This window comes from Dermacentor andersoni, chromosome 2 (assembly GCF_023375885.2).
Source record: "Dermacentor andersoni chromosome 2, qqDerAnde1_hic_scaffold, whole genome shotgun sequence".
NCBI classification, from domain to species: Eukaryota; Metazoa; Arthropoda; class Arachnida; order Ixodida; family Ixodidae; genus Dermacentor; species Dermacentor andersoni.
Genome location: NC_092815.1, coordinates 86,035,219 through 86,060,618, shown reverse-complemented (window position 1 = coordinate 86,060,618; position 25,400 = coordinate 86,035,219). Strand labels below are relative to the sequence as shown.

The following is a 25,400-nucleotide window of genomic DNA, read 5'->3' as shown; positions in this document are numbered from 1 at the left end:
ACTATTTATGAAGGGCTCGAAAGCATTATACAGCCGCTAACGGCCATGCTTTCTAATGTCCCTAAAGAACTATAGTTCATATGCGATAAAAATTGGGGCCATGTTCCGTATGAAGTTTGGAGAAAGTTTGACGTTTAAGATCTAATCACGGGCATTGCGAGTAATTACTGAACACTTACTTGCTTTTTTTTTCGTATATTCATGCGCAGTCATAAGAGGCACGTCGTAAGTTTCCCTTCTTTCCAAAATGCGGCATCACTTTTAATAAAGTAAGAGGCTGGTTATGAGTAAAGCGGAGACAATTAAAACGAGAACCTTGTGGATTAACTACAGCCTTTGCATTAAATTACGTGTGAAAATGCTTTGAAGCCTTAAAAGTGTTTTTACGAATGCACGCAGAATTGAGCGCGCTGTCTTAGGAGAACTATGAATTTAAATGTTGGCTCACAGATACCTGTTGACCACGCCAATCTCTAAATAGAATGGTTATTGATATTTGTCAAGTCGTTTTACTTACTTTCCTTTCTTTTATTTGGCCATTCGGTATGTGCCTTTGGAGGAGCAATCGTTCCTGCCCAGTCCTCCAGACTGGGTATGTTTCAATGGAACACAAGAGGCACAGAACCCCCAAATGTTGCTTGATAGGTGTCGTACCTTTTTGAACATACACCGGCCCGTCCTGACCAAAATCTACGCATCGCCGTTAGCTATAAAGCATTTATTTACTGCTTTGTTTAAGCTTCGCTTCTCATAGAATCCAACCACATCCGTTGGATCTGGGTATATATATATTTTTTTCTAAGTGCCCTTGCGTCGGTTGAATTGGAGCATTGCCTTGAACGGTTTCACGCGCAAACTAGCGCGACTAGCAAAGCTAGCTTGTTGGGTGGCTCGTACCCGAAGCCGGCCTACGCAAGCGGTATTTCGCAGCCAGCGCTTGAAATCAGTGTAACCTAAACTCAGCGCGCCGACTACTATCTCGTGGCGATACCGCGCCCCTAGAGTCTGCATCCCTATTGCTCCTTCGTGAGGCAAGCACGCTCGGCGGAGACGAGAAGACGCACTCAAGTTCCTGGTCTACAAAGCTGTCCTCGCTGGGTCCACAGGACCCCTGCAAGTCAGTATTGACTTGGTCGTCACGATGAACGTGTTCCAAGTACTGTGGCTCCTTACCGCAGTCGTCACGTCGGTACAATGGGCACATGCTAAAGAGTGAGTGACACCTTTGGATGCTATAGTCGGATAGATTGTAGTAGGCTTTACCGCTTTGCAAAAAAGTTACGGGACCAGAATAGCCAAAGTCTACCCTTTATTATTATTATTATTCAACAACCTGCGGTAAGTTGCAGCAGGACAATATTACTCATCACCTGATGTGCGACGCTCCGCCTAAGGCCGTAAAAGCGTCGTCGTTTCTTTTCACTAACAGAACTAATTCGAAATCACCTCCATGCCCCTGTAATCAAATGTAAAAGAAAAAAACTACCATGTCCAGTTTCATGTTCTGTGTGACAGTCTGCATTCTGTCGCTACTAGCAAATATATAGCTAATGTCTGAAGTTCAAGATGTTATGTGGGAAAGATGTCGCACGTTTAGGAAGGAAACGAAACCATATAGCACGTCAAGGTGCCACGCTACAGACAGCCCAGGGGCAGTTTTTGATGGTAACTACGCTCTTGATGTAAACCCTTTATAAATTTCTTCTTCAGACCTAAAATGTCCCGAGAACACTGTTTAGGGAATGTTTTCAAGAAAAAGAATGATGCATAGAAAGGCAGGGGGGTTAAAGAAAGTTTTCAATCACACGCTTTTGCTTAGGCTTTAACTGGCATAGGTGCCAGCAAGCACAGCTGCCGCCGAAATTATTCTGGGTGAGAGCTGCTGTCTAAACACCCAGGTACAAGGTAAACTTACACTATGCCCAATATATTATATATTGTTTCATTAATTCTGCTGCAGAACACTATTCATTTTCTATTTTTCGAAGATTTGTTCCTACGAAAGCTTCTTTCTTGGGGACTTCAATACAATGGATATTCCTTGAGCATCAGCTGACCTCAACTTGTCCGTTATGAAAGATGCTCCTGAGTAAAAACTCAGAATATTAAATTTAGTATTTCATTTATTTTACAGCTTAATAGAGACTCTGTTGCTACAGAGAACTAGTCTATCTATACTCCAGTACCTTCATTTATTGTCATCCGTCTTCCCTGTAACGAGTGGCACGTCAAAAGAGCTTCGCTTTTGTACGAGTAAGCGTCATAAAAGACGAGCTTATAACTACGCGAAAGAAATTCCGAGCGCACCTTCACGCACTCTTGATATCTTTAATAAAGGACCTGAGGGAGCCCCGTATCCTTCTTAAATCGGGATGCTCGTAGGACTGCATTGCAAACTAAATAATCACGTTAGTTAGGAAAACAACCACCTGGCTGACCCCTCATCATTGACGTTGTTTTGGCTTGTGGTTCGCAGCGAGTGTGTCGTCGTGACACCAAATGCGCTGCGACTCGGAGCCAGCGAAACCGTGGTGGCCATCGTGAGCGGCCAACGGCAGCGGGTGCGCGTGTCGCTTCAGAGTCACCCGGTGGGACGCGCCGCTTTCTTCGAGACGACGTTCGACGTGGCTCCAGGTTCGTAGGTTAACCTAAGCCGATTGCGGTAGACACGTGGTTAATGGCAACCCATTTCGAGGCTGGAATTCTGGCATACCAGCTGCTTTTCTGCGTACACTACGGAATAAGAAAAATTGGCTGCGATAGATTCCACAGTACTGATCCTGCTACTGGATTCCAGCTAATTATGCTTTTCACTAATTACTTAATGGTACACATTCGTCGGATGCGTCTGTAGCTGGTGAGCTTGCTAGACGGATCCACTGCGATGCAATTCTGAGGATGTCATCGGTTTCGAGATATACGCACCAAACTTGCTGTAGAAGTGCGCACTTGTTCCACTTACTTTTTTTAGCAAAATACAGTTTTGTGGATTGAAGCACAAAAATTCACTAAAGCACCAGTGTATTTCATCGCACACTTTACGAAGGAATATCTAGGAACTGGTGTCATCCTCATAACTCTTTCCAAGCGCGAACTCACCAGCTACAATTCGTAAAATTAAATATACACCCTAAGGTAATAAGTGAAAGACACAGTTAGTAAAACGATGCTAATCAGTCGATGATGCACATCTTCATCGTGCAAATAATGCTTGCATCTTCGAGTAATCCAGCTCAAGGACGAGAATTGTGTTATCTGCGACAGGCGATTTTAAATGCGAAGTAATTTTTTTTTGTCGTTGTTGTTGCTTAGTCGGAGCCAAGGTCTAACGCAAGGCCGCTTAAGGTCGCAGAGCATGTCGCCGCTGCGCGTGCACCCCGGCTCACTGGCCGCCTTTTGGCACGGTCCTTCCTTGCTCCTCGTGCCCGCACGCACACCGCTACTGGCTGGGCGCCTCCTCCCTTTGCTCCACTCGCGGTTACGGGTGTGCTCACCACGAGTAGATGTGGCTCGGTTGCGCTAGCTGAGCAAGGTCGCGCGTAGGCCCCTACTTGCAGGTGCAACGATGGGACCTCAAAAGTATCAAGAGGAAGCGGAAGGGCGCAAAGACACCGCAGAGACTACAGCGGTGTGCGATGCCTACCGAAGTGGCGAGGCAGGAGGCGAAGTCACGGGCCTACGAGATTACGCGCGGCCGTGGAGCGCGAGCAAGAGCAGCGACGCGTGGCCGAAGAACAGCGGCACGCCAAGCGAACAGCCACTGAATGGGCCGCCAAGACCAAGCTGCGCCGATTGGAGGACCGCCACTTGCAAGACGCAGACGCATACTTTCAAAGGCACTCTCGCGGAGACAAAGTTGGTACGGCAAGTGGCGTCTGCAACCACCTGTGCTTCCGCTCGTGTCATCAGGGCGTCGGTGACAGCGCATGAGTTCCTCGAGTGAACGTCTCACCGGGAGGATCTCACTTCGTTAGGACTTTAAACCACGTGCATGGCGACAATGCTTCGCAAAGTAATCATTGAGGATGCTTTCTGCTGTATCTTTTTCTTAAATCCTATATAGCCTAAAGAACGCCCTGTATATGGACAGTTGATCGACGTCGATACTCGGTAGTTACCCTATAAAACCAATTGGTATACCCGCAAAGGAACACAATAGAAGAGCTACAGCTTTTTCTTAATTAAAATGTCGATTACTAATAAAGAAATGTGAAACTTAAATTCAGGCTGCGTTAGAGATCCAGGGGACATTTAATATAAACATTAAGTTTCTATAGCTACAACCAAACTACAATTCTGGGATTGCAGATACGTTAGCTTCACTGAGATCGCAAATGTGATGTAACAGGATGGGGCCACGAAAACTAAGAGAACAGTTCTGACACCACGTCAGTACTTTTGCACTAGCCTCGTGGATTTTGACAATGTCTTCTCAGGATTCGTAATATATGATTATCGGTAAACCGAGAATGTTTATTCGTTAATTACGGTTTCACTGCCTAGAACACGACAGCATTCAGAAACGCTGTAGCGCAGTTCTCCGGATTAATTTTGAGCACCTGGGTATATTTAGAATACTGCCTAAACCGTACACAAGCGATCTTGCGTTTCGTCGGCCATCCAGGACGCGCAGCTTCTGTACCTGCGAGTCAGACCCGCCAACTGGTCATCATCATCATCAGCCTAGTTACGCCCACTGCAGGGCAAAGGCCTCTCCCATACTTCTCCAACTACTTCGGTCATGTACTAATTGTGGCCATGTTGTCCCTGCAAACGTCATAATGTCATCCGCCCAGCTAACTTTCTGCCGCCCTCTGCTACGCTTCCCTTCCCTTGGAATCCAGTCCGTAACCCTTAATGACCATCGGTTATCTTCCCTCCTCATTACATGTCCGGCCCATGCCCATTTCTTTTTCTTGATTCCAACTAAGATGTCATTTACCCGCGTTTGTTGCCTCACCCAATCTGCTCTTTTCTTATCCCTTAACGTTATACCCATCATTCTTTCCATAGCTCGTTGCGTCATCCTCAATTTCAGCAGAACCCTTTTCGTAAGCCTCCAGGTTTCTGCCCCACATGTGAGTACTGGTAACACACAGCTGTTATACACTTTCCTTTTGAGGGATAGTGGCAACCTGCTGTTCATGATTTGAGAATGCCTGTCAAACGCACCCCAGCCCATTCTTATCCTTCTGGTTATTTCAGTCTCATGATCCGGATCCGTGGTCACTACCTGCCCTAAGTAGATGTATTCCCTTACCACTTCCAGTGCCTCGCTACCTATCGTAAACTGCTGTTCTCTTCCGAGACTGTTAAACATTGCTTTAGTTTTCTGCAGATTAATTTTCAGACCCAACCTCACATGCTCTGGCGATGTCCCGCGTTACACAGCGATGAAAACAACACTTCTTCACGTTGGGATGCGGTCCTACACAGCCCCAACCTCGAAGAACAGTTATGGGCTGTCCAACGGGCCCGCGACGCGGCGGAGAGACTCGGCCTCTCTGTCCCGACGTGGGAGCGGCCCGCTGCGCGCTAGTGCGCGCCCTAAAGGACCCTAATAAAGTTTTTCATCCATCCATCCATCCACCCTTCGCCTTTGCCTCTCCAGGTCAGTGAGCATGCATTGCAATTGGTCTTCTGAGTTACTAAGCAAGGCAATATCATCAGCGAATCGCAAGTTGCTAAGGTATTTTCATCAACTTTTATCCCCAATTCTTCCCACTCCAGGTCTCTGAATACCTCCTGTAAACATGCTATGAATAGCATTGGAGAGATCGTATCTCCCTGTCTGACGCCTTTCTTTATTGGGATTTTGTTGCTTTCTTTGTGGAGGACTACGGTGGCTGTGAAGCCGCTATAGATATCTTCCAGTATTTTTACATATGGCTCATCTACACCCTGATTCCGTAATGCCTCCATGACTGCTGAGGTTTCGACTGAATCAAACGCTTTCTCGTAATCAATGAAAGCTATATATAAGGGTTGGTTATATTCTGCACATTTCTCTATCACTTGATTGGTAGTGTGAATATGGTCTATTGTTGAGTAGCCTTTACGGAATCCTGCCTGGTCCTTTGGTTGACAGAAGTTTAAGGTGTTCCTGATTCTATTTGCGATTACCTTAGTAAATGCTTTTTAGGCAACGGACAGTAAGCTGATCGGTCTATAATTTTTCAAGTCTTTGGCGTCCCCTTTTTTACGGATTAGGATTATGTTAGCGTTCTTCCAAGATTCCGGTACGCTCGAGGTTATGAGGCATTGCGTATGCAGGGTGGCCAGTTTCTCTAGAACAATCTGACCACCATCATTCAACAAATCTGCTGTTACCTGATCCTCCCCAGCTGCCTTTCCCCTTTGCATAGCTCCTAAGGCTTTCTTTACTTCTTCCGGCGTTACCTGTGGGATTTCGAATTCCTCTAGGCTATTCTCTCTTCCACTATCGTCGTGGGTGCCACTGGTACTGTATAAATCTCTATAGAACTCCTCAGCCACTTGAACTATCTCATCCATATCAGTAACGATATTGCCTGCTTTGTCTCTTAATGCACACTTCTGATTCTTGCCTATTCCTAGTTTCTTCTTCACTGTTTTTAGGCTTCCTCCGTTCCTGAGAGCCTGTTCAATTCTATCCATATTATAGCTCCTGATGTCCGCTGTCTTACGCTTGTTGATTAACTTAGAAAGTTCTGCCAGTTCTATTCTAGCTGTAGGGTTAGAGGCTCTCATACATTGGCGTTTCTTGATCAGACCTTTCGCCTCCTGCGATAGCTTACTGGTTTCCTGTCTAACGGCGTTACCACCGACTTCTATTGCGCACTCCTTAATGATGCCCATGAGATTGTCGTTCATTGCTTCAACACTAAGGTCCTCTTCCTGAGTTAAAGCCGAATACCTGTTCTGTAGCTTGATCCGGAATTCCTCTAGTTTCCCTCTTACCGCTAACTCATTGATTGGCTTCTTGTGTACCAGTTTCTTCCGTTCCCTCCTCAAGTCTAGGCTAATTCGAGTTCTTACCATCCTATGGTCACTGCAGCGTACCTTGCCGAGCACGTCTACATCTTGTATGATGCCAGGGTTCGCGCAGAGTATGAAGTCGATTTCATTTCTAGTCTCACCATTTGGGCTCCTCCACGTCCACTTTCGGCTAACCCGCTTGCGGAAAAAGGTATTCATTATCCGCATACTATTCTGTTCTGCAAACTCTACTAATAACTCTCCTCTGCTATTCCTAGAGCCTATGCCATATTCCCCCACTGACTTGTCTCCAGCCTGCTTCTTGCCTACCCTGGCATTGAAGTCGCCCATCAGTATAGTGTATTTTGTTTTGACTTTACCCATCGCCGATTCCACGTCTTCATAAAAGCTTTCGACTTCCTGGTCATCATGACTGCATGTAGGGGCATAGACTTGTACCACCTTCAATTTGTACCTCTTATTAAGTTTCACAACAAGACCTGCCGCCCTCTCGTTAATGCTATAGAATTCCTGTATGTTACCAGCTATTTCCTTATTAATCAGGAATCCGACTCCTAGTTCTCGTCTCTCCGCTAAGCCCCGGTAGCACAGTACGTGCACGCTTTTTAGCACTGTATATGCTTCTTTTGTCCTCCTAACCTCACTGAGCCCTATTATATCCCATTTACTACCCTCTAATTCCTCCAATAACACTGCTAGACTCGCCTCACTAGATAACGTTCCAACGTTAAACGTTGCCAGGTTCAGATTCCAATGGCGGCCTGTCCGGAGCCAACTGGTACTGAGCACCAAAACGTAATCTCCACTTAGCCAACGCGGCGGATTGCTCGAGCAGAAGCCATTCGCAGAACATAATCCAATAAGCGTTTCTTCCACTTATGAAGTGTTTCGTATGGCAAGACGACTTACCCCATTTGAGGAACAATGATAGTATCCAATTACAGGCAGCCACTATTGAAAAACTTGCCGACTGTTTGCCTGCAGAATTTCTTAAAACCCACTCGACCATGCTTGATCTGAACCACTCAAAGCACATTGTAAGCGATATGTCCTTACCGGGCAAATATGTCCTTACCGGGCAATGATGTCCGAATAGAAGTTTAGGTTAGCGCGCAAGTCTGTACATGGGTCACCTCGCAGGTATCCTTCAAAAAAGAAAGAAAGACCAACTCTTCCCCTACCGGAAAATGGGGTTAAGTGAAGCTTGTCCGGCGTGCACCTGACCTTGGCCACGGTTAAACCCTCAGGTAACGGTGCCGGATTGCTTCGGCCTCCCACTTCCTTAGCTCGGGATCTTCTTCTCGTTGCTGTCGGATTGCCTGGGCACGGGCGACTCTAACGACTGGATCAGCGCGCAGACGGCGAGCCCTTTCACGAGCGAGCTTGCGCCGCTACTTGCCGAAGGTAGCCCTTTCCTCGGGAGAATGCACCAACAGGTGGCCGTCCCATACTTTTTCCGAGACTGAACTGAACGGAAACGAAGTCGGTGCAGCGCGCGCGACACCCTTTCCTGCTTTTTCTCTCCCCGGCGGAAGCGAAACAGCTCTGATTGGTATCGCGCGCATGGCGTGAGCGCGCGCCTATGCAGCTGTAATCCTTGCTTATGACTCACGCTCCAGAGCCGGCGTAGCTGTCGACCAACCAAACCGCTCTTTCCCGCAGCTGCTCTGCTGTGGAAGCAAGTGGGCTTTTTTTCCGCGACCACGACAACGATACTTGTCAGCCAATACAAGCTTCGCTTGAAAAAAAAACGCTCATATGTGAACATGTGCTGCGGTTGGACGAACTTCAAGAGACCTGAGCCGGGATAACGTAAAAACAATTCGAATCAGTTTTTTATTTCCCATCTGCCATTATCCATCTGTGATAGGTCAAAATGGCTCGGGCTCCACCCTCATGAATGCGGCGCCCGCCAATGTGGGCTGGGCTCTAGCTGTTTAGACTTATCACGGAGGGCTAATCGCGGATTTGGAATAAAATGAGTTGGAATCGTTTTACGTTATCCCGCCCCTATGTTCGCATAAGCCTGCTCAACGAAACACGTATCACTGTAGCCGCTGATAATAGGGACATGAACTGGGGTAGCGCTCATGCCGGTGGTATTAACAACAGTGCTCACGGTACATGTGTTATCACGATAATGCAACTTACGACGACATGAAAAAATTATCTGTACTGGTAGATAATACAGTCTTTCAGCTACCGGGTGCCCTTAAGAGCATTAAAGGTTGTGCTCGCAGGCAAACCGACCACTGCGGAGGTGTCCGTAAAGCCCGACGATCTGTCCGAGTTGCAGCTGTCTAAGGAAGAGGTGCAGGTGACCCTGACGGTGCAGTGCGGGACACTCTGGACGCGCCAGGTGCTCCTCGCCGTGAGTGGATCTTCGGCCGATCTCCTTTTCCTGCAGACGGACAAGCCAATCTACCATCCAGGCTCCAACGGTGAGTGTCACGGAGATGTTAGAATTATATTGTGGAGGAATCAGTGTTTCCAGTACTTCATCGTTGGGTTATCTCGAAACCGAAGCTGCGCTACCACGAAGGGCACTCGATGATCAAATCAAATCAAAATTTATTCATCTTCATTTGGCACATAGGTTTTCATTCCCTGTCCAACCTAAGCACAGCGTGCTTGTTGGTTCTTCAGGCAGCATGGCGAGTCATCGAATGTGTACCACAAAGCAATGAAGTAAGGCATACAAGCACATACTATGCATATTATACAAATTATAGAGACATAATGAGTATTTATGAGTACAACTCGAGCAAAAATTAAACTAAGTAAATAAATAAATAAAGCACATCATAATAGTTTGACAATGAGCCATATCACAACTCGCGGAACATCTTTGGAGCAAACCCAGGAAAGCAACTTTCTACATGCAAGAGGCCATCAGTGATCTATCGTCAAAGATGAGCACCATTTCCTTATTGATTTCGTCATTTTTCCTTTAGTTTTGAAATTTCCAAACGCTTCTACAAGTTCATTAAATATTTGTGGCACGAATTATAGCCCTATTTTCTTCCCGTAATGTGAAAAGCATCGTGGCTTAATGCATATTTCTGTCTTTCTGAGGGCAACGGTTTTCTTGGCAGGTACTTTGAAATCCTTTGCATATGGTAATGACGTGTGAGCACAGTGTAATAAAATACTTCACGCATTTCCAGTATGCCAAGCCTATTGTATTGTTCCTCCTTATCATCCTGTTGCACCATAGTTCCGTAGGCTACACTGTTTACTATTTTTTTTAATTATGCGGTTTATAGCTCCCATTTTGCGATCAGAACAAATTCCATACAATGTAATACCGTAGGTTATAATAGATTCAGCCAGTGCCATGTATATGGTGCGCCTCAAGTACATTGAAGCTTTACCTCATAGGTTGTACATCATCGCAGACACAGCTCTAAGCCTGTTACATATATACAGCACATGATCATTCCATGTTATATGCTCATCAAATATTATTCCGACATACCTGATCGCATGTTAAAATGGTATTGCATTACATGCGTACGAATCGCAATGTGAGTTATGTAAAAAGAGAGACTCAGGGCCATTCGTTTGTGTGGGTTTCTAAAAGAGATAAGTTTTGTTTTTTTGCCGATTTAAGCATATTGAATTTTGCGTCAGCCAGTCTATTACCCTGGACACATCCTGTTGAAACATATTGCACCCAGGATCTAAATCAGTGAATTCTAGTGCTAATGCTGTATCGTCTACATATTGGAAGATTCTTGATCTTAAATTCAAAAAACCCATTTCACAGACATAGATATTAAACAGTAATAGGGCCAGAGTACTTCCTTGCGGAACACCGAATTTTATTGCTTTAAGTTCACTGTATTTGTTTTAAATTCTAACACACTATGATCTGTCTGTAAAATATCCCTCAAGGAATTTATGAAATCGGCCCCTGAAACCTACGTTGTCCAGCTTTTGCAACAATATGGCGTGATCAATAGTATCAAATGCATTTGATAGGTCTAAAAACAATGCTAGCATAAGGTGATTCTTTTCAATTGCGGCGTTAACGTAATCCGAGAATTCTTCTAAAAGCGTAGTTGTGCTCCGGTCCTTTGTGAACCAATATTGTGCCGAGTTGTTTAATGAACATTTATGGCAGAAAGACTGCATGACGTATGCCCCGTGTTTTTCCAAGATATGAACCAGGCCAGGTATGACAGAAATCGGTCTGTAGTTTCTGCAGTCATTTTTCTTTCCACTTTTGTACACAGGTCTCACTATCGAAATTTTCAATTCTTTGGGAATCATTCCGGTTTCTAAGATTCCGCTTAGTATTTTGAGCATCGCACCTTTTAGTTTGTTAAAGTTGAAGTACAGATCTCGTACGCGGATCTTATCAAAACCTGGTGGTTTGAACATCTTCATTCTACCTATTATATTCCATAGCTCAGCTTCTGTTATCTCAGGAAGGTATGCTGTCTGCGCGCATGAAAGTATTGGCTTATATTCGAGACTTTAAAAATCTAAGCATGCATTCTGCATGCCACCTGTGGGCATTGAAACGAAGTGCCAAATGCTGAGTTCAACAACGCACGCGCTGCACTGTGGGCCAACTGAATGGAAACTAGGAAAGTTAACTTTTTAACAAGGACAAATAATAAGTGAAAGTTATCCACGAAAAAGTCACGGAGGGGTAGGAGGGGCGTTAGCTGTACACGCCTCGGGCACACACGTGTTCCTCCTCGTCGCCTTCGACTCGCGTCACGGATGCTTGATGACCACTGAAATACAGGCTTCTAAGGTATACTTGTGATCAGTAAATTTTACGACTTCAACCGTGCTAAGTAAGGACCGTTCCTCGTATAAATAAACATAAAACTTTACCGGATTGCACTTGAGCATGCGAATCCATACACCATGCAAAATGGAAATATTTCAAGGTTTCTGTAGCAGTGTGAAACGAGCAGCTTTGGGGCAGTTTACAGCGGATAACGTATACTTATCTGTCACGCTAACCCTTAAGCCTGTCCAACATTTTCTTTCTAGTTATCTATGTGTGCAATATGTCACCACAAATCCATGGCTGTACAGCTTTACAATGACAACATTACCATACACAGTGATCTCATCTGTCCTTTGTGCATTGCCGGTATTATGTGCGCGACCTTGGCTAATAGTCACTGCAAGCACTTTATATGCAACCACTTAATGCGTGTCAGTCGGCTATCGATGTTGGAAGCAGTTATCCGTCGCAAAAATACCTCAGTAGAGAAAGAAGTACAGAGCATACTTTAATTTCAGAGTAAGACGCCTTTAGTCCACGACATCCCTGCTTCTACTCTTAGGGCATCGTCCTTTGCGACCCAGTCGCATGAGACACGTTCAGTTGACGTTGTCCCGAATAACGTGCAAAAAGGCCTTCTCAATAAAAAAAAAAAAAGACTCGCATTGCTTGCCCGGATGTCGGCCAGCGTTATGTAGTGTGATGGAGGGGAGCTTCTCAAGGGATGTGGAGGTAGGGCAAGCCCACGATATGCGTGCAAAATGCGCAAATTAGATGGCCTCGATGTATAACAGTGCTTTGTCGTTAGCAGGGTAGGGAAAGACCAGGCGCGTCTATCTTGCCACGTCTATCGAGCTATTTGTGCTGCATTAGAAGTGAATACTAATGTGACCCTCGCTTTGTCTTTAGACTTACTTCACGCCAAGTGTTCAGTTTGAATCGCTGCTTATTTTGCGTAAAAGCGCAGTTTCTCTTTCATTAACTAATAATTGCTCCGGTATGTTTGACTGGTCTAGTCCACATCAGGTTCATCGCCCTAAATGGATCACTGCTCCCAGCGTCAACGCCGTTCAAGCTTGAAGTCAGGGTACGTATTGGTCTGCACTGCATATTGTTTTCTGTACACGTTTAGAAGTATAAAGAGAAAGCAATGATTTTCTAAGCGGGCTGCGTCTGACCCAAGGTAGAAAGTGACGAAGTGTTGTGGCGGTGAAGTGAAGATGCGAAAATATCTTTGGTGTGAAATATATGTTTGACGCCAGTCTACTCACAAACCGCTATTCGTGCTTTCGTTTCCTGTGATTGTGATTTTTCCCAAGTTCATTTGAACGAGTACGCGCTCAAATGCATCCAGCAAGTGAAAGCCACAATTGGGCACAAAATGAAAACCACGATTGGGTTTATTCCAATGAAGCAACAATTCATGCTGACAGGCTAATAAGCAAAAAACGAGACTCGAAGGCTTTCTTTTAATACTGTTGCGAGAGGTACGGGGATCCATACTCCGCCCCTCCACCAATATGTTACGGGGATATTACGGGTAGATAAGAACTATATTTACAATATATATACAGGATGAGTCAGAATAACTAAGATGGCTGACCACCAACACGCAGCAGGCAGCGTCTCTGATCTTCTTCTTCCTCTATCTTCTCTCATCCTACCTTAACAATGCGATTGGAATTTTTTGAAAATTCAGGCGTTTTGAGGACTTCTATCTTCTATCTATCTATCTATCTATATTCTATTTTTCTATCTATCTATCTATCTGTCTATCTATCTATCTATCTATCTATCTATCCTCTTATGCCCCCACAGCAGACCAAGATGTCTTTCAGCTAGGGCGACTGGGTGTCTGATCATGGTCGTCATTTCAGCGTAGCCGTCTGACTCTCGTCCTGCATTCGTCGTCACCCCTACAATGCCGGCCAAGTGGCTTAAATTGTCTAATAGTTTGGGCCACTGTGCTTGCTTGTAGTCCTGATGCCATCGTAGTCTTTACATCGACATCATTCTAGATGTGCTATCAGACTATCGTCATGCTGTCGTCGTCAGGCCATCGTTATCACAGTATTAATGTATTCGTTTTCATACCATCATCGGGATGCCATACCATTGCATCATCGTGAGACAGTCGCTCTCAAGCACCCGTTGTTGTAGTCTTGTCACAGTGTTGTAGTATTTCCGTCGTGATTATGCCATCGATGTCATTCATGCGTTGTCATCCGGTTGCCGTCATGCCGTCGTCAGCCCGCCATCATCGTCATACACTCGACGTCATCCTATTGTCACCCTGTCCTCGTTTTAACATCCTCGACATTTCATAATCGTCGTCTTGTCACGCCGTCATCGTCTTATCGCCTTTGACACTACACCGGCGTCATTGTGTCTTCGTCTTTCCATCGTCGACACTGTGTCGTCGTACAATCGCCGTCACGCCGTCGTACTTTGGCAAGCGAGCGCCACTGCAACATCGACTGATACCGGAGACGGTATATGCCGTGTACAGCCGATGCAAGGACAGTCTGAGAAGCACAATTACAGATATTACATAAATGTGACCTAAGAAATAGGGTGTGTCGCTGCAATGCTTATATTCTGATCGCATTAATGTCGACAGTTATTGTGAGATGGGTTCTGCCGTAATTCCTTTCTTCATTTCATACGATTTAAACCACCGATTGCGTCAAGGTAAATATAAGCAAACATTCGATATTTGCAACGAAAAGGGCGGAACATAGGACATCATCATCAACATAGTTATAATCATCATTATCATCAGCCTATTTTATGTCCACTTCAGGACGAACGCCTCTGCCTGCGATCTCCAATTTACCCTTTCCTACACCAACCAATTCTAACTAGAGCCTGCGAATTTCCTAATTTCATCACCCCACCTAGTTTACTGCCATCCTCGAGTGCGCTTCGATTCTCTTGGCACCCATTCTGTAAGCCTAATGGTCCAACGGTTATATAACCTGCGCATTACATGACCTGCCAAGCTCAATTATTTTTCTCTTAATGTCAATTAGAATATCGGCTATCCCCGTTTGGTCTCTGATCCACACCGCTCTCTTCTCTAACGTTACGCCTAATATTCTTCGTTCCATCGCTCCTTACGCGGAACTTAACTTGTTTTCTAGCTTCTTTGTCAGTCTCCATGTTTCTGCGCCACATGTTGTTAGGATCGGCCTGACGCTATTTCAGCCCGCTGCACGTGTTCCGATCCAACCGGGACGGTGGCGCACTTCAGAGAACTGCGGATAACCGGCAGCCACGTGGCGAGGGGTCAGCTCAGGGGAGTTCTCGAGGGGAGGTAATTGGCGGAACCTCCCCATGCACTTTTCGAGACGCCAGACAATATGCTACTCGGGCGCGCCACCGGGACGGATCCGAGTTCGACGAAGCAGGCTTTGTGCGCAACACGACAACGCCGCCCTATTCTGCTTTAAGTGGGGGAGTTGCCGCGGGAACGCCGACGAGGGCTCCTTCCCACGCGCCGACCAAGACGCAAGACAATGTACTACCCGGATGCACTACCCGGTTCGGCTCAGAGTTCTACGAAGCCCCTCTGACGTCGGCTCCGGACCATTGCACCTATGTGTGTGTGTGTGTGTGTGTGTGTGTGTGTGCGTGCGTGTGTGTGTGTGTGTGTGTGTGTGTGTGTTTGTGTGTGCGCGTGCGTGCGTGTGCGTGTGTGTGTGCGTGTGCGTGTGCGTGTGCGTGTGCGTGTGCGTGTGTGTGTGTGTGTGTGTGTGTGTGTGTGTGTGTGTGAGCCCTCATCCTCCTCCAAGTCGAGAGCCCGCCTCCTCCAAAAGGGCTCCAATGACGCCTCCTCCAATGACGTCGAACTATGACGTCGAGCGGAGTGCTTATAAGCAGCGATTGTCGGCTGCTAGAGGGTGCTCGTTGTCGTGCTCGAAATGTACTCGTGAGCTGTGTGCTCGTAAGCTGTTTGCTGTATGCTCGTCTTGCGGGAACCATTTGGGAGTCACGCTAGACTGCCGATGTATCTCATGTTCAACTGTAAATAACATGTAAATAAATCCTGCTCTCCTAAGTCCCGACGAAGAGTCAAGCTCCTTCCTAAAGCTACGACTGCCAAATCTTACATCTGAATGGCAGCGGTGAGATCGGCCTACAGCTCGTATATCGTCCGAAAACTCTAAAAAATGGTGGCAGCGGCGAGATCGTCCGACGAATCTTACAATGTGAGCACGGGAGAATGGACTGGTTGAACACCTTTCTTTTCAATAATGGTAAGCTTCCAGTCAGGATCTTACGAAGTCTGCCTTATGCGCTCCAACCCACTTCTTTCTTCTGTAAATTTCTTCTCATGATCAGGGTCCACAGCGAGTAATTGACCTAGATAGAAGTACTTCTTCACTTACTATGGAGGCTGACTGGCGATTCTGAACTCTTCTCCTCTTGCCATGCTATTGATGATTATCTTTGTCTTCTGCATATTAATCTTCAACTCCACTCTTACACTCTTACGACATTGGACATATTTTATCGCTATACAGGACCCTTCACGAAGCACCAGAGGAGAAAGAAAAAGGAATAAATGAAAGCTTCCTAACTTCTTTTCTTTTGTGCCCTAGGTTTGTGTCATGCTTTTCCGGGGCCAGCCAATCGTTTACTTCGTTTCAACTCCACTAGGTGGAATCTTTTCAAAGCGTGTTGTTTCTTCTTTTCCTTCCCGTCCGATAATGTTTCCTCAGAATCCACAAAATGTGGTATTGGAGGAGAAGAACTTCGTTCCTGACCGAGAACTTATGCTCAGCCACCAGTTCATAGTGCCGAAACACACTGTCCTCGGGGAATGGAAGCTGGTCATGCGTTACGGACACAAGGTAGGTTTGTTCTCAACGCGACTGCTTTCGACGCAGTCACCTGGCTTGTGTCATCTTACTGTAGCGGCGTATGTAACATACTGTTTTTTTTTTCACCTTTCCTTTTCGCGAGCAGCTTCAGCAAAACACGACTGCTACATTCGCCGTGGAAAAATATGGTGAGTGAAATCACACACAGCATTTCAACGCTAACAACATTTAGCAGCGCAAAATTTAAAGAAAGCAGGAATCAGACCGTTAGTCTTTCCACTAGCTGCCTTCTGCGGCTCCAAGAGAAGCCCCAGCACATTGGTTTAGTTTCTGAGTGCGGGGAGGGGAGAGCCGTGCTTTCGTACCTACTAAACGCTTCACGACCCCTTTATTTGACATAACTGAGCACCGGAGTTTAAAGGGGTTTTCGTTCCTAAGTGCTAGTTCCCGATGCCCTGCTGGCTTTGATAATATGTCTAATGCCACGACTGGCTAGCATCTGCTCATGCGAACAGTTCTAGCCCATTTATTCGACTACTTGTACTTGGTATGCAACAACGGTCGTATCGCTTTGGTTTGAGAGCGGTGCGAAGTGAAATTGAGACTAGAATCCAAACTTACACTATCGCGTGGAAAGGTCAGCAAGTTTTCCTCAAAATGCAACTTCACATCCCATTGCCTCCAGTGCAGCAATGATGAACTCAGCTAAAGTTTCTGTAGCTCACGGCGTAAGACTAATGGCTAAAAAATCGGTGAAATTATCTTGCTGTTTGCTGCTGTCCCTTTAATCATGCTCATCAAAATACACAGACGCGCTATCATCGGACCCCGTGTTTCCTGATAAAATTGATATCCTTCGGAACCTTAAATGACGAACACTCCGCTGGCATTCGTTAGCGGAATATCGACCCCGAATTTGCTTTGATGTCGAAAACTGCGGAATTAGTCGCACAGAGTTACTCTGAACCTAAGTTCCTCCCTTTAGGTAACCAAAGTTGAATGAGTGTTTCTTGTATTGAAGGTGCTCGTATACAGAATGATACATGACTAATTGCGACCAAGACCAAACTTCAGGAATTGAACTGAAAATATACCTCTTGGTTCAGGCTACTGGATTATAATTGTTTATATTGAAGCAATGCTAGAAAGACTTTTGTTGGTAGGAATTGTCATTAACTAGGCAAAAAGGAGAAACATTTGAAAATCTAACTTCGGCAAACTAAGGGCCCTATAACGTAAAACTATTCCAATCTCCTGACGTCAAATTTGCTTAACCGCCGACGCAAGCATCGGGCGGTGACCAGCAGCGTTGCCTGAACAGACCAATCAAACGCATTCTTCGCTTATAGGGGTCACTTTTGTTTGCTCTAAAAACGAATAACATTTCCTACAGTGAGCGGCTTGTCTTATCTAATTGGCTGACAACAGGCGAGGAGCAGGCTCAAGGGGAGAGGGATTCGATGGGGCCGAGCCAGTGCACTGAAAATCGATAACCGGATGAAGAGGGTGGTGCCGGCGTCTGCGATTGGTCCGCTTTCCCTTACTTGGCTTGAGGTGGCTGGTCGAAAATCGCGGCGGCATGCAACGGAAGGTTAAGAATGCCGCTAAAAAGGATCCTCAGCAAAGAAAAGTTGGCTGAGCGAGGTCGTAAACGTGCCGAAAGTGCTTGAAAACGTTACACGACCACGCAAAAAAGTTTATTGTACGCAAATAAACCCATACTCTCCGGAAGGTGCGAGTAGTGTTACGACTTTGCACCGCTGCACCACTATTACGACTTTGTGGTCCCGTAGCGCTCGTCACCCGTTTCGTGACAGAGCGTTGGTAGCGAAGACTCCGAGCCAGGCGTCGATGAGAATAACAAAAGGGACTTTATACACTATATACAGGTCATTATACAGGACATGAAGGGATCGGCACTGGGGCCGAGAGCTCACAGCAAACGCGACTGTTCCCGCACGGCAACGTCCGGCGAAAACGCGTGACACATCTCGCTCCAGTCGAGAGCGGCACTGGCTCCCGGTGGGTCGGCGGATCCGGTTTTTCAGGCGGCGCGCCTCCGCTTATAAGCCCCCAAAACCATTGTCACCCAAACGGCCCAATACAAAGCGAGCACTCGACGGTCGTCCGAGAGGTCCAACCAGCGACCGCGCTGGCCACCTGGTTCAATTGTGGCGGGCGCAGTGACCTCCAGGCAAGGGCCGGAGGTCACCTAGTGGATGTCTACGGCGCCGGGCTGTCTGGCACTTGGCGACACGTCCGAACAAGTTGCTCGCCGATGCTTCTCCCGCGGGACACCGCTGCCTGACGGCTCAGCATCTTGACTTTTCAAGGGAGAATTTGAACGCTCGAAGGATACTTTTGCGTCTTGCAGATTCGGAATCCGGGCTGGTGGTAATGGCACAACAGCATGCCCGCCCTCAGATAAGGCGCCGGGAAGACGAGCTGCCTCCACGTGGCTCGGATGCCAGGCGCGCACGTTCGTCAGGCTCGTCCAAGTTCACGTCCAGTGTCGGGACGCCAGGTAACTTCACGTGCCCAGGTCCGACTTGCCAGGACAGGAGCTCTGCTCACCGCGTTGTCGCCAAGGCACCTCGACCAGCTCCGCTCGGGTCGTTCCTAAGCCCTTGCTTCTCGCCACTGGTCCCGGTTGGTCGTTCTGCAGCTTGCAAAACCGACCGGCAAAAGGCAACACCCAACACGAACAAGTGCCCTCTGTCTCCCGTCAAACACCAGACAAGGCTATAATTCAAATCAACCTAACTGAATTGCTATCCCCCTTTTTGCTCCCGCTGCGACAAGAGGCAGGTGTACGATCTAGTACACAAGGCTCAAACAACCAGTTTTCAACTTAACAACACACCAAAATATCAGAAATAATTAATAATCAACAATAATAATGACAAATAGAATGGTCCCCTTGAAATCACTTGGACCGAAAACATACTACTGAGGAAGCAAATGAGGTCATTCATTTTTCCCGGCGATATTTTCGCGGAATCCGAAGCTGCTTATATTTGCGACCCTGCTTATCCGTGTAGCGGCGGTACAATAAGCCAGATTCCTTACCAAATGAAACCCTTTTTTTTTTCACTCCCCGTTTGACGCTCTTCCTCAGATCGGCTAGTGAACAGTCTTCCTGATGCTCGCGAATCAGAGTTTCTCTTTCAACTGCAGCTAGCTCCTGCCAGCTGGCGGAAACCGGAGCGAGTATGGAGCCTGCGTCGCCTAACTGCGGCGTCGTGTCCATATCGCGGCTAGCACGGGACGCGTCACTCCCAGTCACTTCCAGGACACGCTCGACCAGGCTAGCCTCCGCGCTCTGCGTCTCCCGTGCCTGCTCGCCACTCAAGTTACCTTGATCAGTCCGTGTGCCGCACCTCTGTTCGCTCACCGACTCAAAGTCAAGTTCCCTCGACAGCGGGCGCGCTTTGGATCGCGTGAGGGCCATGTACGCCCCGTCGGCAAAGAACGATTCGCCCTGATCCTTCAGCAGCTGCTCCGAGCTATTTGAGAAGAGGTAGGGAAAGTGCTCCGGGAGGGCGGCTGACACAGCGGCTTCGGTGTTAAGTTTCCCAAACTCTCCTTCAATGATAACCGTTGCGATCGGTAAACAGACACTCTCCTCCTCGGCCACTTGCCGTATCCTAGCACACTCTCCCGTAAAATCACTCGAGGAGACGAAAGACGGGTGAACAACGTCCATAGTTGCTGCAGAGTCCCGAAGTGCACGGCACTTCTTACCGTTTATCTTAATTTCCTGCACATAGGGCTCCAATAGACGTATGTTTTTGTGAGTTTCCTGTATTGTTGCAAAAGCAATTCTCTCTGGGCAGCTTGCAGCGATGTGCCCTTGCTTTTTGCAATTGTAGCAGGTTAACGGTTTCCGTTTTTCAAAAGAACGCGTCGTATCGTTTCGCTGTTTCGGACCATCGTCATCATTCTGAGATGCATTCTGTCCTTCCCTTACAGTTTCTTTGGGAAGGGACTCGTCTTCCCGAAACTCGCGACGCGTGATTTGCTTCCGTTCGTCGGGCTTCCCGGAAAACCCATCTCTCCTATCTGCTTTTTCTACGCGCACTGCCTTGCTGTGCAAGCTGCGGCGGGTGTAATACTCTTCCGCTAACTCTGCTGCCTTGTTTAGCTTAACCTCCTTTAGCCTATCTTGCAGCCAGAGCCTGACATCCTCATCAATGCAACGGTAGAACTGCTCCAACGCGATGCATTCGACGATTTTGTCGCGGTCGTCGTAAACCTCTTCGCCCTTCAGCCATTCCACCAGGTCGGCTTTTAGACGAAACGCGAAGTCAACATTCGACTCCTTGCCCTTTTTTGCATACCGGAACCTCTGCCGGAAAGCTTCGGGCGACAATTTGTACTTCCGCAGTAGCGCTTCCTTCACATCACTGTAGCTTTCAAACGCCTCTTTCGATAAGCAAGTTATTACGTCTGATGCCTCCCCAGGAAGCAAGGCTAACAGATTCTGTGCCCAGAGGGATCGCTCAATGCTATTCCGTTCGCACACGTGCTCAAATTTCACGAGGTATTTGGCCATATCCTCTCCGACGACAAAGGGTGGAAGTTGATCGCGTATTCTTGGAACGTTAGAAGTTAGACTAGGCGCCGGCGAGCTATTTCGGGTCTCCAACTCTTTCATTTTAAGCTCGTGCTCACGACGTTCTCTCCTTTCCTCCTTTTCCTCCTCGCAACGTTCCCTCTCCTTCTTTTCCTCCTCTTCCCGACGTTCATTTATATCCGCCCAGGCCTCTGCGGCTTCCTCAGCCGTTACGTCCCCAGTCCTCATGACCTCAAGGATCGCATTCTTTCTTTTAGTTGAGCCCAACTCAATGCCCAACTCCTCACAAATTTGGAGAAGTTCCTTGACCTTGTACTTCTCCATCGTTCACACTGTCCTCCTGCTGTTTGCCCTTTTTGAATATACCTGCCGTACGCTACTATAATGCTACTAGTAAGACATATGCAAGTATTTCACACACTGCCCTGTTTACCCCCTCAGCATCCCCTGGTTTTCAAAACACTCTAACTAGGCTTGAAACACACAAGGTTAACACAATGCAACACCAAATCCTTCCCTGAGCTACTATAACCTGTGTCAGAGAAAGTCTGGTGTTTGAGGTAAACTTCAGGCACTCACCGCGCCGAGGTAGCTGATGCCGGTCAATCCCGTAGCTGCCATCCACTGTTACGACTTTGCACCGCTGCACCACTATTACGACTTTGTGGTCCCGTAGCGCTCGTCACCCGTTTCGTGACAGAGCGTTGGTAGCGAAGACTCCGAGCCAGGCGTCGATGAGAATAACAAAAGGGACTTTATACACTATATACAGGTCATTATACAGGACATGAAGGGATCGGCACTGGGGCCGAGAGCTCACAGCAAACGCGACTGTTCCCGCACGGCAACGTCCGGCGAAAACGCGTGACACATCTCGCTCCAGTCGAGAGCGGCACTGGCTCCCGGTGGGTCGGCGGATCCGGTTTTTCAGGCGGCGCGCCTCCGCTTATAAGCCCCCAAAACCATTGTCACCCAAACGGCCCAATACAAAGCGAGCACTCGACGGTCGTCCGAGAGGTCCAACCAGCGACCGCGCTGGCCACCTGGTTCAATTGTGGCGGGCGCGGTGACCTCCAGGCAAGGGCCGGAGGTCACCTAGTGGATGTCTACGGCGCCGGGCTGTCTGGCACTTGGCGACACGTCCGAACAAGTTGCTCGCCGATGCTTCTCCCGCGGGACACCGATGCCTGACGGCTCAGCATCTTGACTTTTCAAGGGAGAATTTGAACGCTCGAAGGATACTTTTGCGTCTTGCAGATTCGGAATCCGGGCTGGTGGTAATGGCACAACAGTAGCCAGTGCCTGAGCGATCGGCGGCAGCCATCTCTTATTCCTTTCGGATTGGGGCAGCCTGCACCTATTCAGAAACAAAAATCTGTTTTGTTCGGCATATTAATGCATCTTTAACGCGTACACGTCACTTTGATGTAGTGAGTTTTCGCTGTTTTGTGAGGCCGCGTGACAGGCAGGTCAAGTGGGTGCAACCCGAAGCCTTTTGACGAACAGCCGAGGGTTAATGGCTAAAAGGCGTCGAATCAGAAATAACTACTTTCTTATTTTGGTCCAAAGATGCATAATCAGTGCGTAAGCGTTATATCAGATGGGGAGCTATCGCGGTTTTCGTAACGTCTTGTGATAGACAGACGAGGTGGGGGTAGTTCAAAAAAGTTTTTGACCAATCGCGGAGGGCTGATTGCAGAATTGGACTAGAAAAGTTTGAAATAGCTTTACGTTATAGAGCCCTAAAACCTGCAGCTATTCTTCTCAGTTCTCCAATTAATCCCTATCCTTCACCCTCTTTTTCTCCCTTTCATCTTATCCCGGTCCATAGTAGCAGGCTAGAGCAGTCAACCTCAGACCGACCTATCCGTCATTTCCTAAATAAATTTTTGTTCCTTTAAGCTCTTACATAGCTCTGTAAGCTCTTTAAGCTCTCACATTACATACTTTGTTCTTTTGTTCTTGCTTTGTTCCAGTGCTCCCGCGGTTTTCAGTGACCTTGAAAACAGTTGACTACATCCTGCCAGACTTCAACAACATCACTATTAATGTTCGAGCAAAGTAAGTTCGCAGATTTCTCCTCCAGTTGTAAAAGAGGAAATATGCAACTGAGTGCCGCCGAAACTCCTTCTGTAACGACACAAAAGCTTACCTGTAGCTCATTGCAACTGAGCCCATTCATGCTTAGATTCGTTTTGTGTTTGGTGGCATTGCCGTGGAAATGTGCGATTCAGAAGAGGGCGATCAACATACAACTATTTCTGCAGGTTCGTCAACAAACAATACGTCCGGGGCGTTGTTTCCTTCCGATTTTCTGTCAAGAACGAGCTGGGCCCCGTGGAGGAGATCGGCACCAGTGGCATGCCTAAGACGGTACGTACCTCAGTTGGCAGGGCTCAGCGTCGTAGACGATGCATAGACATTTGCTTTGGTGATTGGTCGAAAGAACACCTGCAGAAATCGGGAAACTTGCAGGCGTCGGATGGAATCAGCTGCCGCGGAACAGGTGTAATTGAAGACCGCTGGTAGGGCTGTGAGAGGCCTTCGTCTTCCATTGGCCATGGAATATGATGACGATAATTGTGATCTACAGAAATCCTCAAATCAAAAGGAGATTTGTGGAGTTTGATGGCGCCAGGTTTGGTTAGATACCCAGAACTCTCCTCTTAGCTCAGCACTTGCAGCGAACCCTCGTTTTTGCTTCCCGAAGAAGGAATATTCGTTACTGCCTACTAAATTTCATATCATTTCGTTTTATAGCACTGAATTGTAAATTAGTAGAAGGTAAGCCAGTTTCCTTCTGTACGTGGGACATTAGCCATGAACTTACCATTGTTGTGAGCTCATCTGCGATGTGATATAAAAAAATCACCGCCACAGGAGTCCGTATAGATAGTTATCACAAGTGACTTCAACGCGCATCACCAGCTATGGGGAAGCACTAAAATTGACTCCAAAGGCAGGAGCCTTGCCTCCTTTGCTGCCGACCATGATTTGTGCTGTGTGAATGACGGCAGCCCTACATTTCTGCGAGGCACGACCTACAGTAGCTGCTTGGACTTAACTTTGGTGTCACGGCGCTTTGCCTCGAGCGTCCAATGGTTTACAGACATAGAAACACATGGAAGCGACCATATTCCAACATACATAAAGATTAGAGGAGTTGAGCAACGCTCCTCTACTGTCTTGCGTACAGTTGATTTGTCAAAATTTAAGAAGGATATGTATGACACATGTCGGGAAGGCCTCTCACACACTGTCGAAGAAGCAATCGCAGAGGCATTGAAAACATCCATCTGCTCGCTTACAAGGTCAACAAGGCGAACAGACTTGGACATGGAACTGGTGAGGCTGCGTGCGGCACGCCGACAGGCGGAGAGGAGGTATCGGCGCACGAAGTCCGTCTTAGATCTGTGGCCTTCACAACGCATACAAAAGAAAGTCCAGCGTCGCATGGATAAATTGGAAGATAAGCGATGGAAAACATTCTGTCAGTCGCTTGATCCCCGAAAATCGCTCTCGCACATATGGAGAACGGTTAGGGGTCTTCGCTCATCTCCGCATCAAAGGAAGCCCTTCGCTGCTCTGGCCCTCTACCAACTCCGCTCGGAACTTCAAGTGGCTGAAGAGTTCTGTGCACGGGTTGCTGGGTCCGTGGCCATAATTACTGACGCAGCATGGAATGACATCTCTGAGGCACGTGTACCAGAAATGAACGTGCTATTTTCACTCGAAGAGCTCGATGCTGCGTTGGCGACCTGCAGGCGTTCTTCGTCACCAGGACCTGATGGCATCACGTATGCTGCCCTATGCCACCTTGGACATGACGCACGTGATGAGCTGCTCAACTACTACAATGAGTCTTGGCAGAACGGCGCCGTTCCTAAACAATGGAAATCGAGCCGCTTGGTCCCCATTCTGAAACCTGGAAAGTCGCCGCTTGAGATCTCATCATATCGTCCGATTGCGCTTTCGAGCTGCGTCGGCAAAGTGATGGAAAGAATGATTCTTGCTCGATTGGAATGGTACCTAGAACGATTCAACATCTATCCGGACACCATGACAGGCTTTCTTCAAGGTCGCACGTCCATCGACAACGTCATTGACATCGTAACATGGGTCCAAACTCAAAAAAGCCTCAAGCGCCTATCTGTGGCACTCTTTCTGGATATAAAAGGAGCATACGACAACGTCGCCCATGAGGCCATACTAAACTCACTTGAGGCTGTTGGAGTTGGCGGCCGGATGTATCAATGGATTCGGGACTATT

General features: G+C 47.4%; 1 protein-coding gene across 1 annotated transcript in view; it reads left to right on the top strand.

Annotated features, from left to right (window-relative positions):
• Positions 1-1,038: 1,038 nt before the first annotated feature.
• Positions 1,039-25,400, top strand: part of LOC126541696 (venom factor-like) — a 96,829-nt gene continuing 72,467 nt past the window's right edge. The window contains exons 1-8 of the mRNA XM_050188583.3: positions 1,039-1,212; positions 2,477-2,634; positions 9,219-9,419; positions 12,745-12,815; positions 16,453-16,584; positions 16,700-16,742; positions 23,107-23,191; positions 23,398-23,503. Of these exons, the coding sequence (XP_050044540.1) occupies positions 1,142-1,212; positions 2,477-2,634; positions 9,219-9,419; positions 12,745-12,815; positions 16,453-16,584; positions 16,700-16,742; positions 23,107-23,191; positions 23,398-23,503 (867 nt within the window). The 5' untranslated portion in view covers positions 1,039-1,141. The remainder of the gene's footprint in view (positions 1,213-2,476; positions 2,635-9,218; positions 9,420-12,744; positions 12,816-16,452; positions 16,585-16,699; positions 16,743-23,106; positions 23,192-23,397; positions 23,504-25,400) is intronic.